At 38.8% G+C, this 15,277-nt stretch overlaps 1 protein-coding gene across 1 annotated transcript in view; it reads left to right on the forward strand.

The window, feature by feature from the left end:
- Positions 1-14,841, forward strand: part of FEM1C (fem-1 homolog C) — a 17,915-nt gene extending 3,074 nt beyond the window's left edge. Inside the window, 1 exon segment of the mRNA XM_009636559.2 lies at positions 11,906-14,841. Coding sequence (XP_009634854.1) covers positions 11,906-13,215 — 1,310 coding nt within the window. The 3' untranslated portion in view covers positions 13,216-14,841.
- The last annotated feature ends 436 nt before the right edge of the window (positions 14,842-15,277 follow it).

Raw genomic sequence — 15,277 nt, forward strand, 5'->3', positions numbered from 1 at the left:
CTAAATTACTTGAACTATTCCTTGTGTTTTTCCACTGGATTTTCATATTGGAAGATAAAACTTTATTCATATTGTAAAATCCAGGAAAATCTAGAGCTGGGAAAGATAAAAATGTTTTGAAGCGTTGACAGTTCCAGGGAAAAAGCAAAATACTTTGAGATGAGAAAACAGGTAAGTTCACAGGCACCTAAAGGTCAGGGTGACAACTGAGGCAGGATATGAAAGGAGAGGTGAAAACATGCAGTGAAATCCAGCTTCTAAAATATGGGCAGAATCCCGCAACTGTCTTTCGGACTATGGAAATCCAGAGCGCAGAGGTTCTTGACAGACAGTTGTGGAAGTGCAGAAGTACAGCTAGGAGATGATTAAGATGTTCATAAAGATTTCAGAGTGAGTCAGATAAGATGCTGTACCCAGGTAAAGTCTAGGTCTGGCACTGTCTTGCAGGAGATGGTGGTGAAGAAGGAGATAGCAAGATGTTTGTGGTAGGTAAGTGCTATGCTGTGAAAGATGGTCAGTGGTTCTGAATTTAAAGTATGAGCTTTTAGTTGTCTTTGTTTCTACTGTTTCACAGATCTGAACTTCCAGTTTCCCCAAACTTTTATGAAGCACGTAGGCAACACAAATGTCAGCAAAGGATTTCTTAAAAACTGTTTTATGTTACATCAACAGTGTTAGTGAGGGGGAAAAGCTCATACCTGGGATAAGAAGGGTGGGTTTTTTCCTCTTAGAATTGTAGAAAACAGCAAAGATAGCTGTAGATATTTTTCTTTTTTTTGTAGAAAAGCAAAAAGCAGCCAAAGTAACACTTACAAAGTGAGTTAATTCACCACCGTCTTCCTAATTCAGAGGCTTCTTCTGTGTATTACTCCTGGTATAAGAAGCTGCAGATTAAAAATAACAAAGCTTAATAAGTTTCTCTAGTACATGATAATATCTCAAATGGTAAGGGTTTGGGGTTTTTTTTTTGTTTGGTTTTTTTTTTGTCCTCTCCAAAACAAACAACATCCTCCCCCCTGCCCTTAACCCATAAAGATCTTACAGCTTTTATGCTGCTCTTAAAAGGAGAAATGGTGTGGATAATGGTAGAGTAGCAGAAACCTGAGTTTTTTCAGGAGGAGGTAGAATCCTAGAACTAAACCTCAAGTGAAGCAGACACCTAGCTTTGTGCTGGATGAGGAGGTTGTTCTGTGTGTCAGCTGAGTGCAGTTTTCTGTCCTGCTGCATTGCAAACCCTGCCAGTGGTCTGGTGTTACGAGTCGTGCTCCCTTACCATGTTCAGAGTAGACCTCTGGATTGAATACAGCTTTGTTTTGCAAGAATGCTCAGTAGCTGTTAATTTCAAAATGAGGGTTCCCAACAGGATTCATTCTACATCGTCATGCTCCACCTCAAAGTCTCTGCGTATTATTTTAAGTTTCTGCTTCTCCCGGCTGTGTATTAAACAGTTGACAGGGTGTGTCTGTGCTGGTAGTAGGGAGATTCAGAGAACTTGAGTGCTGTGCTCTTGAGTAGTAAAAGCAGTAGTTGCTATCTTTGTATCTGAACTCTTTTTAGATAGGCCCCTTCCTGGGCCATGTATGGAGAAGCGTACTGTTCTGTGAAAGATGTAAAAGCTTTAGCTACTGTAAATTGTGATGCATTTAAAATTACAACACTCCTTATAAGAACAAAACTATGTAACTTCAGTAAATGTGCCAGGAAAATCTAGAGCTGGGAAAGATAAAAATGTTTTGAAGCGTTGACAGTTCCAGGGAAAAAGCAAAATACTTTGAGATGAGAAAACAGGTAAGTTCACAGGCACCTAAAGGTCAGGGTGACAACTGAGGCAGGATATGAAAGGAGAGGTGAAAACATGCAGTGAAATCCAGCTTCTAAAATATGGGCAGAATCCCGCAACTGTCTTTCGGACTATGGAAATCCAGAGCGCAGAGGTTCTTGACAGACAGTTGTGGAAGTGCAGAAGTACAGCTAGGAGATGATGAAGATGTTCATAAAGATTTCAGAGTGAGTCAGATAAGATGCTGTACCCAGGTAAAGTCTAGGTCTGGCACTGTCTTGCAGGAGATGGTGGTGAAGAAGGAGATAGCAAGATGTTTGTGGTAGGTAAGTGCTATGCTGTGAAAGATGGTCAGTGGTTCTGAATTTAAAGTATGAGCTTTTAGTTGTCTTTGTTTCTACTGTTTCACAGATCTGAACTTCCAGTTTCCCCAAACTTTTATGAAGCACGTAGGCAACACAAATGTCAGCAAAGGATTTCTTAAAAACTGTTTTATGTTACATCAACAGTGTTAGTGAGGGGGAAAAGCTCATACCTGGGATAAGAAGGGTGGGTTTTTTCCTCTTAGAATTGTAGAAAACAGCAAAGATAGCTGTAGATATTTTTCTTTTTTTTGTAGAAAAGCAAAAAGCAGCCAAAGTAACACTTACAAAGTGAGTTAATTCACCACCGTCTTCCTAATTCAGAGGCTTCTTCTGTGTATTACTCCTGGTATAAGAAGCTGCAGATTAAAAATAACAAAGCTTAATAAGTTTCTCTAGTACATGATAATATCTCAAATGGTAAGGGTTTGGGTTTTTTTTTTTGTTTGGTTTTTTTTTTGTCCTCTCCAAAACAAACAACATCCTCCCCCCTGCCCTTAACCCATAAAGATCTTACAGCTTTTATGCTGCTCTTAAAAGGAGAAATGGTGTGGATAATGGTAGAGTAGCAGAAACCTGAGTTTTTTCAGGAGGAGGTAGAATCCTAGAACTAAACCTCAAGTGAAGCAGACACCTAGCTTTGTGCTGGATGAGGAGGTTGTTCTGTGTGTCAGCTGAGTGCAGTTTTCTGTCCTGCTGCATTGCAAACCCTGCCAGTGGTCTGGTGTTACGAGTCGTGCTCCCTTACCATGTTCAGAGTAGACCTCTGGATTGAATACAGTGTTTCGCTAATGTGTTTCTGTGCACAGTGTTTGTTTGGCTGCCCTGTGCAGGGAGGGAAATGCTTACTCCTGTAATTCAAGTCGTAGCAGTCTTTGGGCCTGCAAATTACGGATTTTGCCTTTCTTGGGGATATACTTGGGGCTGTGTTTGTTGGATTTTATATTTAAAATAAAATATTTCAGATAATTACCCCAATAAAATTATTTTGCATGCAGACCATTTTAAAGGGATCTTCTGTTCTAACTCCAGACAGGACACTAAGATCTTGCATTTTTAAAATTTGCAATGGACATTTTGATAATTTGTGTTACGCTTTATCCTCTTCCACCAGACTTGCTGCAATGGTGGAGATTCATTCCCTTCCTTTCTGCAATTAGCGAGTTAAATTACAAAGTGCTAAAGGTGCTGATAGCCAGAATGGTCTGAAGGTAATGGTGCAGGAAGTAAGGATTCTTTTCCAAAATATCTACTTGAAAGGCAGATATTTTTTCTGAACATGGATTGTAAGTCTTTCCATTGCTCAGCTGCTTGGTATGCAGGCCCTTTCTCCTCAAGGTGGTATTTGTGCTTCTTACTAATGGTCTTCACTAACTCTGTGCCTCTTCTGTTGTTAGCAGACTCATCCGCTAGCCAAAAGACTAATTTTTCTCCTCCTGAGTAGTAGAAAATTTCATAAGAAGTGCTGGACTAGGCGTTCCTTTAGGTGTCTCTTGAGATCTGCACAGGAATGTTTTGTGGCAAGCCCTGTTTCTTTGTCATTTGCGATCCTCCATACTATTATAGTAGTTGGAGGGACTCGTGTGTTTTAGAAATGCAAAATAACACTATGACTCAAAATCTTGTTGTTCTTAGATTCCACTGGCACAGCATTTGATTAGAATAGCTTTGTAAAGTAATGTCAAGGACAAGGCTTGTTGACTTTGCTTCCTCATTTTGGAAAGTACAGAAGCATACAGACGTCAGTCTCTATGGGTACTGTATCGAGGCTATACATATAGCAATACTATATGTATATGTACTATTAGGGGCTAGTGCTACTTCAATATTGTCATTTATATGGGGTACTGGGAAGTGTAACGCTCAAACCTGCTGGTAAGGGAAAAAAATCTTTTACATGTGTGGCAGACCCAGAAATAGGGGGATTAGAGAGATTCACACTCTTTGCTCTATGGTCAGTGTGGTTTAGTATGCATTAAAAATAATTAATTTTCTCTTGCAGTAAACATTAAGGAGTCTGACAGGTTTGTTCTCTTCTGAGGTTTTTTGACTTGTCTGCTTGCTGAGATTCATTTTGGATGGGAGAAACACCAAACAAAAAACCAAACAAAGCTCCTTTTTTTTATTCTTTCTTTTTTTTCCTCTTGTGAATAAACCCTTGCTCTGAAAGTGTTCTGTGTCCGTTTTTTCTGGGTTTTTTCCTTTTTTGGTCAGTATTACATGGCTCAGTGCACTGCATTTTGTAGATATTTTGTGTGTGACGCTACGTGGAAACTGAACTTCAGTAGGAATGTCTGTAAATAAAGTAAGGAAGATACAGTTTAAAGGAATAAATTCTTGAATTTCAACTAAAAAGGAGTTTATGTTGGAATTAAATTAACAGCATGCTTTTTATTGGTAATCTCGATAGTAAAATTTCTCTTGAAGTACTTCGGTGAGCAGGAGAGCCATTATTCCATTACAGAATATGGAAACTAGATTAAAATAACTTGTTGAGATTAGCAATTCTTTCCGATTTTTACTTAATTTCTTCTTAAAAGGAAGGCATACCTTTAGTTTTCCTTTGTGATGCATACTAAGCCTGGGGTGTATTTTTTTGCAGTTTTCTTGTGCACTGTGCATATTTGTAGGTATGTAGCAATGCATTTTTTAAAAATTAGTGAAACTCTTGGAAGACTTAATTACTTCAGGTGCTCAGTTAGAAAAAAAAAATCAGTTGTTACATGAACAACTTCACTTTAGGAAGGTGATTGATTTAATCTGTAAGGCTGCAAAAATAAATACATTTGTTTAATTTTACATGCCTGTCAGTTGTTTAAATTAGATCTTTTTTCTCTTCTGTTTAAAGATCTTGGATATGCAATCAGATTGATACTAAATTGTAGTGTAAGTTTTACTACCCAGAAATTTGAGGAGACATTTTTTAAGTATTAGGAAGTGGATGTACTTAATTGGTTAGAAATAAAGTCAAATCACTTTCTGTGTCATTGCTTCATTTTTGTTCATTCCCATGTCACGATCTACCAGTCTATTTTGGGAATTATTTGCTTCTGACATAGAAAGACATGGCCTCATTATGAATTTGAATGCCTACCCCCCACTCCCGTAAGCTTCTGGTGGCCCTGGATAGTTAGAGAATTAGTTCTGTGATATGTGAAGTGTTTGTGTAGTGTTCATACCACTTCTAATGGTGGACTGTAACAAAAGAATGAAACATGAAGCTATGGTGCCAACTGACCATACCTTTTTCCTTGATTTGCTTTTGCAAGGTTTGGAAGGACTGGAGGTGGGGTTATTTAATGTCTTTGTGCTGTTTTTAATTAGAGGAAGTTATTAGGTAATGGGAATAGTAAAGTTTTATACAGGCAGGAACAGTTTGTAAGCACTATTAGCAATACAGTATAGTGGCACTCACTTTCTAGCAGAGAAGTACAGTGACTACCAAAACATTCCCAGTCCAATTTTGTTTCTGTGCAAGAACGATGAGCCTTTTGTGTTATTGTGATATTAGCTGTCTTCTATATGTGATTATATTCCTGCAGATCATTTTGGAGTTAAAAATGGGTTAAGAAAATTTAATGAAACCTATTTTGAAATAATCATTCAGATCTTTAAAAGAAATACTTTGATTTTACCAACATCTTCCTGTGTCCCTTGGAGAACTGCTTATCAAAGTGAATGACTTTCAAATTACTTATTTTCAGCCTTTTTCCTTTTAGTACAGCAGTAGCTATAATGTTGACTTTTAGTTTGTTACTGAATAAATAATGTTACAAAAAATGAATTAACTGCTGAGTTGTGTTCAGCCACTGTTTATTCCTATCACTATAGACAACATAGTGTTTTTAAACAGATGAGTTAGTTAATTCACAGAATAATGATTGATTTGCCATACTTACTTGAACTGTTCAATTCCTGGCCACTATGTGGAACCTAGACTTTGAATTAGATGCTAAGGCCACTGCCATGTTTTCTTTCAAGTTCTTTAAATTTAACACTTGATACTTGTTATGGGTAGATGGCTGGTAATCTTGTTATTTCTTAAGGTTGGGTTTTATGGTTTTTTAAGTTGGCAGCTCTTGACCGTTTGTCCACCTGTGCCCACTTCTAGTCTATGGAAACTTGTTTTGGTTTTTGGGTTGGGTTTTTTTTTGAGTCTCTTGGGGGTTTGTTTTTATTTGGGTTTTTTGTTTGTTTTTTTTTTTTTTTACAACGTATCTTTCCCACAGCTGTACCTGTACCATCCAATCAAATTTAAGTGAGGTGCAGCCACTACAAATTAGCAGTGATGACCTTCCCTTATAAGTTTGTGCATGGCTTGAAATAACTGTTTATTTTAACTCTAAGGGCTACTACAATATAAGTAGCTAAAAAATTAGACTACTACTGATATGCTGCCAGTAACAGCTGTTCAAGCTTAAGTCAGTATTTGTAATACAAATAAAAAAAAAAACCACTTTTTTTTTTTTGTTGTTTTTGTTTTTTTGTCAAATGAAGGACATCCAGTTGGACAGAGTAGTGAAAATCCCCGGAGTCTTAAGTGTATTTCCACATGTTCTGCATAGCTGCATCATAAATTAATGACGTACAGGCTGTTGGAATGGGTCTGAATTTACCCAGACAAAGGCCAGGCTTAATTTGTGTGGATTTTTTCCGTATTAGTGTGTCATAGCATATATGCCTACCAATTGATAAGAGTGTCAAGAGCAGCATTATATGACAATGGATCTACAATGTGTAACATGAATAGCTGCCACTGATTCTATTGTCAAAGCCAGCAAAATGTATGTTAATAGTTGTGAAGCAATAGTAAGAACTTTGGTGTTACTAATACCTTTTGGTTTATTTGTCTTTAATACGCTTTTATGTTACAAATTTTTAAATATCATAAAATACTGACCTGGAGGTAGAAAGTAGGTGCCAGTTCCAGCGTTTCAGAGCTCTACTGTGAGGGACGGACTTGAATACACCCTGAAATGGCTGTATTAACTGGTGGCTCAGCCAACACCCAGATGCATCTGGTTTTGCCTTCATTGCTGAGTGCAGATGGTCTGAGGAACCAGCCAGTCTTCATTTCTGGATGGGCTCTTGTACTTGTGTTTTAACTAAACTTTCTCCAGCATAGCAAGAAGACTTAGAGTATGTGTGTATTGGCAAGTTTGTACATTTGTCTGCTTTTGATGCCTTTCCATCTTAGAAATTTAAAGGTGTTATGCTCCTCAATATTGAGGTATTGACAGTTTTCTGGTCTGTAATGTGTGATAAGGGCAGAGGGAATTACAGTTGATAAACTGTGCATGCCGTATTTCCGAAACTTCACCTATATTTCATTAAATCTCTGTTTCTGTGATTGGAAATTTTGTTGGTAAAGACTGTAGCGTGGACAAACCTGTACCTGACTTAATGTGCTCTATTAGCAATAAAAATTGCCTAAGGTATTAAAGATTGAAATTCACTTGCCATCGTATGAACTGATTTAGCTTTGTGAATCTTAATCTAACAGATAATATCAGGTGCCACTTTGTGTCAGGGCATCTTCCTCAGCTTACTTGTTAGTAAATGATTGTAAAATCACTGGCCACTATTCAGAAATGTTTCAGGAAAGGAATATTTTGTGACTGAAGTTCACTGTGTATTAATGAAACAATCTGATATTTTCTGTGGTTTTTTTTTTTTTTTTTTAATGTTTTGAACTTACACTTCAAATACTGGTTGAGGGGACAAAATGTGTTCATAGCTCTACTATAATTGCAAAAATCTGTTAAACTTGAGTCACAAGCTTTTGAAAAATAACTTTTTCCACATCTTTTGTATGAATTTGATTAGTGTGTCAGTTAAATTTTGGTATCTGGTAAGCCAGGATTAAGACTCAGTTTGTCCTGAATAATTGCCCTTCCTTCTTACTGCTGTTCTTCTGCTTGCTGGAATTGGCAGCACAAAGAGGCCCAGAGATGTGCTGTCAGTTCTTCTTCAGATGGTCCACAAACAGGTTTGAGGAAGAAGCAGCAGACCAATTTACATGTGAAGTTTTGAGAAGTGAAAGATTAGAAGAGAAAGTGTGAGGAGGGGGTGATTAGGATACTAGTGGGGAAACCAAGGCAAAATGCCTGGTGCCCATTAGAAAATTTTCATCTAAACAGACCTTGAGTTTCTACATGCTACTTTTTCTGCATACCAAAACTTGTGAAAGCATTGGGTGACATTTTCTTGTCTCAGTGGTCTGTCAACAGAAGATAAAAGCAAACTACTATGTGACAATCTGCTAATTCAAAGCTCAGAACAGAGGTCTACGTTGTGGATCTAAGGTATCTGGTTCTGCTGGCGACGAGTGGGTATTGAATATAGGGGACAGTCATTATGGTTTGACCAGATATTTCTGAATTTTGCTTTTGTGTTTTTTTTCAACTTTATGTCTTCCTGTTGTGTCTTGTTAGAACATAAGTGTGCTATAAAGTCACATATGTAAAAGATAGAAGAACTCAAAATTATTTGTATAGACCTACATCAGGTTCTTATAATTGAAATGAAAATGGAACAAATTTTCTATTTCTAATATTTAATATGAATCTCTTTTCCTTATATACATGTACTAACCTCATGTTCTGCTTTTGAGTTTATCGTATTTTAGAGAGTGTAAACAATATGTTCTTGGCAGAAAGAATGTATTAGCGGAAAGACTACTTCCATTTTAGTTTTAAGTTATTTCTGTACAGTGTTTAGCTTTAAAGACAGATCTCAGGCACATGTGAGGAAGAGGGTGACAGAGCACTGGCACAGGCTACCCGGAGGGGTTGTAGAGTCTCCTTCTCTGGAGATATTCGAAACCCTCCTGGACGATGTCCTGTGCAGCCTGCTCTAGGTGAACCTGCTTGAGCAGGGGGGTTGGACTGGGTGATCTCCCAAGGTCCCTTCCAACCCTTGCCTTTCTGTGATTCTGATTAAGATAGATGGCTGTGTGTTGTGTATCAAAGGCATTTTTTTCTTCTTGACTTTGGGAATTCTAACCAGAGGAGCAGAGGAATTAATGTGAGACTTCAGGATAAAGACCTAAGAAAGCATTGAGAATAGTTTGTCTGGGTATATACATGTGCTCGACAAAATATCCTGCTCCCTCAGACTATACTGGCAGTCTCAAAGGCCCCAGCTGAGATGAAGGGCCTGTTGTGATAGATTGTATTTTTTGTTGTGTGCAATTGTTGCCTCAAAACATGTAAATCAAAAGGGTTGATAGACGGAGAGATGAAGAGGTACAGTGTAGAGGCAAACAAAGCCAATGTTGAGTTAGCCCAGCTTTAATTTTCATACCGTTTTTATTTTTTTAATCATTGCTGGAGATATAGGGGAAGGCAAATTTGACAAGGCAAGAAGGAAAAATGTAGCAATGTGGAGATAGCAAGCTGAAGTTTCTGTTTCATACTTTAAAGCAGATGCAAAAATCCCTTATAGAATAGAACAGACTATTTCAGTTGGAAGGTACTTGCAACAATCATCTAGTCCAACTGCCTGACCCCTTCAGGGCTGACCAAAAGTTAAATAATTAAGGGCATCATCCAAATGCCTTTTAAACACTGACAGGCTTGAGCCAGTTACTACCTCTCTAGGAAGCCTGTTCCAGTGTTTGACAACCCTCTTGGTAAAGAAATCATTCCTAATGTCAAGTCTGAACCTCCCCTGACACTGTTTTGAGCCATTCCCATGTGTCCTATCCCTGGATCAGCATCTCTCTCTCCGCGTCCCCTCCTCCGGAAGCTGTAGAGAGCAGTGAGGTTGCCTGCCAGCCTCCTTTTCTCCAAACTACACAAACTCCTGTGAGCTGCTCCTCACAGGACATGCCTTCCAGCCCTTCCACCAGTTTGTTACCCTCCTCTGGATGCATTCAAAGACCTGTCCTTCTTAAATTGTGGGGCCCAGAACTGCACACAACACTCCAGGTGAGGCTGCACCAATGCTGAATACAGGGGGACAATCCCCTCTTTTGACTGGCTGGCTGTGCTGTTTTTGATGTTCCTCAGGATGCAGGTTGCCCTCTTGGCTGCCAGGGCATGCTGCTGGCTCATGGTGAGCCTGCTGCCGACCAGCACCCCCAGATCCCTTTCCGCAGGGCTGCTCTCCAGCCACTCCTCTCCCCAATTATACTTGTGCCTGACATTACTCAATCCCAGGTGCAGAATCCAGCATTTGTTCTTGTTAAAACGTCATGCCAGTTGTCCAATGTTCCAATCTATCTTGATCCCTCTGCAAGGTCTCTTATCCCATGAGATAGTCAACAGCATCTCCTAGTTTGGTGTCATCAGCAAATTTGCTAAGGGTGGATTCAACTCCTGCATCCAGATCATTGATGAATATATGGAACAGAACTGGCCCTAGGATTGAACCCTGAGGAACACTGATGGTGACTGGTTGCCAGCCAGATGTAGCCCCATTCACTACGACCCTTTGAGTTCTGCCCTTCAGCCAGTTCTTCAGCCAGTGCACCATGTACCTGCTCATCCCACAGTTGGACACCTTGTCCAGAAAGATGCTGTGAGGGACAATGTCAAAAGCCTTTCTAAAATCCAGAAAAATTACATCCACTGTCTTCCTTTCATCCTGTAGGCAGATGACCTTATCATAGAAGGATGTCAAATTAGTTAAACAGGGCTTTCCCTTTGTGAACCTGTGCTGACTGTGCCTGATGGTTGTGCTGTTCTTTAAATGCCTTTCAACAGCACCAAAAATGATCTTCTCCATAATTTTTCCAGGAAATAAGGTTAGACTAACAGGTCAGTAGTTCCCTTGGTCTTCCCTCACACCCTTCTTGTAAACTGGAATAACACTAGCTAGCATCCAGACAGCAAGGACCTCCACAGATTCCCAAGACTGATCGAGAGGGGTCCTGCCATAACATCTGTTAGCCCCACCAGTACTCTGGGATGAATCCCATCAGGCCCCATGGACTCATGAACATCAGCTGATACAGGTGGTCCCTTACAATTTCAGTGTCCACAAATGGAAAGTCACTGTTCCTGCACTTGTGGTCCTCTGACTCCAGGGACCGGGCAGCCCAAGGTCTATCAGTATTAAAGGCTGAGGCAAAAAAAAGCATCAAATGCCTCCACTTTTTCTTCATCCTTATTAGTCAGGTGACTATCTTCAACAAGTATCTGCTCATTGTTTTCTTTAGACTTCCTCTTGCTATTAATGTACTTAAAGCCCTTTTTCTTGTCTAGTACAGCACTAGCCAATTTCAGCTCTAATCGAGTTTTGGCCTTTTGTATCTTCTCCCTTTATATACTAATCACAGCTCTTTAATCTTCCTGCAAAGCCTGACCTTGCTTCCAGAGATAGTACAATTCATTTTTCTTCTTGAGCTGCATGAGGAGTTCCCTGGTCAGCTGGTCTTCTGTCCCGCTTGCTTGACTTTTGACACAATGGAATTGCCTGTTCCTGTGCTTTTATGTAGTGGAGAATTCAGTTTCAATTCTATTTTTTTTGAATAATGAGACAAAAAAAGTCTTTAAAACCTGTTTACTTCCTTCAGGCAATAATATCAAGTATTTTGATTTGTGTAACTGCCTGGCAGCATTGATATTTAATCAAATCTTAGATATTTTTACTCGTTATCTAAGCCTTTCATAGTCCATAGATGTCAAAACAGTTGTTTTTGTAACTTAATGTTTTGTAAACTATTTTTTAATTACTTTTTTTTTTTTAACTATTAGTGTGGTGGCATTTGGACTACAATTTCAGTACCATCTGTGTAATTGTGTTTCTTCTCTTGCAGGAAACACTGCGTTACATGACTGTGCAGAATCTGGAAGTTTGGAGATCATGAAGATGCTTCTCAAGTATTGTGCTAAAATGGAAAAGGATGGTTATGGAATGACTCCCCTTCTGTCAGCTAGTGTGACGGGCCACACAAACATCGTGGACTTTTTGACCCAGCATGTACAGACCAGTAAGGCTGAGCGCATAAATGCCCTGGAACTTCTAGGAGCAACATTTGTGGACAAAAAGAGAGATCTGCTTGGTGCTTTGAAATACTGGAAGCGAGCTATGGAAATGAGATACAGTGATAGGACTAATATCCTGAGCAAACCTGTGCCACAAACACTAATTATGGCATATGATTATGCTAAAGAGGTAAACAGCTCAGAAGAGCTAGAAAATCTTATTGCAGACCCTGATGAAATGAGAATGCAGGCACTATTAATTAGAGAACGTATTCTTGGCCCTTCTCACCCAGATACATCCTACTATATTAGGTACAGAGGTGCTGTCTATGCAGACTCTGGAAACTTCAAGCGTTGCATCAACTTATGGAAATATGCTTTGGACATGCAGCAGAACAATCTTGATCCACTGAGCCCTATGACAGCCAGCAGTTTACTATCATTTGCTGAACTTTTCTCCTTCATGCTGCAGGATAGGGCAAAAGGCCTGCTAGGCACTACTGTCACATTTGATGATCTCATGGGTATACTGTGCAAAAGCGTTCTTGAAATAGAACGGGCCATGAAACAAACCCAGTGTCCTCCTGATCCAATACAGCTGAACAAAGCCCTTTCCATCATTTTGCATTTAATTTGCTTGTTGGAGAAAGTACCTTGCAGCTCAGAACAGGAGCATTTTAAGAAACAGACTATTTACAGGTTTCTTAAGCTTCAGCCTAGGGGGAAGAATAACTTCAGTCCACTTCACCTTGCTGTTGACAATAATACTACATGTGTGGGTCGCTACCCAGTTTGTAAATTTCCCTCTCTACAAGTTACTGCTATCCTGGTGGAATGTGGTGCTGATGTAAATGTCAGAGACTCTGATAACAACAGTCCATTACACATTGCTGCACTGAACAACCATCCAGACATCATGAATCTTCTTATCAAGTCAGGTTCACACTTTGATGCCACAAACTCGCATAAACAAACTGCTAGTGATTTGCTGGATGAGAAGGAAATAGCAAAAAATTTAATTCAGCCCATAAATCATACTACGTTGCAGTGTCTTGCTGCTCGTGTAATAGTGAATCATAACATAGACTATGCAGGGCACATCCCTGAAAAACTAGAGAACTTTGTTTTGCTCCATAGATGATAGTGTGGAGTCCCAGAGTACTGTTTTTGAAGCACGACTTGGTGACGGTATTTTTCTTGAGCACTGTTGTGATACACCAGCGTTTCCTTAGCTTGCTCCATCTTGCTCTCATTGGCTAAAGCGTTGTTAGCATCAAATCTGCAGAGTTGGTTACCCAGTATTTAATATGAATATTCCATATAATATATTTTGTGGATTATTTAGAAATGTAATGCCATATTTAGACTCTTAAAATTGTCTGCCAAAGGCTTGTCTATTTTGGTCTTATTTGCCTGTTGGGTGTTTGGGACTGAGTTGAGTGTTTTCCACTGATGTCTTTTTGCTATAACTGTTATGTGGATTTTATACAGTTGGAAGGTCATCTTTTCTTTTTTTTTGGTTTTGCTTGAGCATTTCTACTCTTAACTCTGTTCTTTTTCTATGGACTCATTGCTAAACTGTATGAGTTGTATGGACTTGTTAACATTTGCAACTACCATAAGTGCTTTTATCTTCTCTATGCACTGGCTTAAACATGACTGTTGTGTGTGAGCATATTTCTATGCAGCACTTGGCCAATTTCAACTTAAATGCAAATTTTGTTTCGCAGTTTGTTTGGAGCTCTTTGGAGAATGCTGTCTTCATAGCATGATGAATTTTGGAGTTACTTATCAGCTCTCCAAACTTAGGTTTGACTTTTTTGACTGCTGTAACTGAGTTTGCTTTCCTTTTGATCCTCTGGAAATTTGTCCTAAATTTGGGAGAAGAAAACCTTGCTTTTTCTCATCGCAGTCCACTTGAACTTTAAATCTGAAAATCGTTTTATTGCATCGTGCAGTTAGGGGAAGAGTCCTCATTACGTACAACTGGCACCTTCCCCTTTGCACTAATGTGTTGCTTGTGCTGGTTATGTGACTAGATGTGAAGTTTGCTCAAAGTTGAACCTCAAACTTAATGATACACTTTAACGAGAAATAGATCAAATGTATGCTGTAGTTTTAAATTTACAAATCAACTTTAGCTACAAAAGAAACTAAAGCATGTTGGTGGCATGATGCTTATCAGTCCAGATCTAGACATCATCTAATATAGTAAGTGGCTGTGTGCCAGGGTATTGAAAGTTCTATAGCAGTGTCCTTTTTTCTTCATTTTAAGTATCTTTCTAAATACTTGCATGGATTTTTCATCTCTACTATGTCAGCTATACTTAACAAAAAGCGGAAGTTCTGTTGTGTATATAGCTCCTAATTAAAGTACCTATTTTTATAATATTTGCACAACAGCTTAGCTTTTACAACAGAAAGGGCTCTTTTGACTTGATAAGAAATCTGTAAATGAAGATCATAAATGTGAGTGCGATTCAGGTAATTAATATAATTCAGCACTTTACTGTTGATTAATAGTAGAATTTATTATGGCACATTAGCCCTGCAAATGTCTTAAAGTGAAATTCACTTCTGTTGGATAGAATACAGTTTACTTACAAGTTTAGTGGTCTAGCTTACTGGAAATTTTTGACTTGATGTTTCATTTCAGTGGTGGGCAGTAAGCGTACCTATGGGGCTCTTGCTGCAGAAAGTCAACAAGTTGATTTAGGCCTTTGTCAGTGATAGAGATATTTAGAAGCCAAATTAATTAGATAAAGGTAAAGTTGCTTTAGAAGGGTCTTTCTTAATATTTTATTTTTTAAGTTGATGTTGGAACATTTTTGTCATTTGTGAATTATGCTGAGGAAGAATGTGTCTTGGAGCATATAATAATAGTTCTTCCTTGCTTTGGGGATGTTTTGGAGTTCCTGTTAGTGTACAGTGTGGTGCGTACTAGCTTAGCCATTCATGTGAAAAATATGGGGATGTTTTTAAACAAACTATGCTGAAAGCACTGCTGTTTGTGTATTGACACTTTCAGACTCTGTATTTTGAAGCAACTTTTCACCTGTTTGTCCCATGCCATGTCTACATTGTAGGAAATTATGAGAACAAGGAAACCCTGTTAATATCTCTTGCAAATACACAGGAGTAAAATTCTATTCAATTGGCTGAATTTCTCTGATTTGTCGGGATTAAAACACATGATACCTGTT

This window comes from Egretta garzetta, unplaced genomic scaffold (assembly GCF_000687185.1).
Source record: "Egretta garzetta isolate BGI_Z169 unplaced genomic scaffold, ASM68718v1 scaffold473, whole genome shotgun sequence".
NCBI classification, from domain to species: Eukaryota; Metazoa; Chordata; class Aves; order Pelecaniformes; family Ardeidae; genus Egretta; species Egretta garzetta.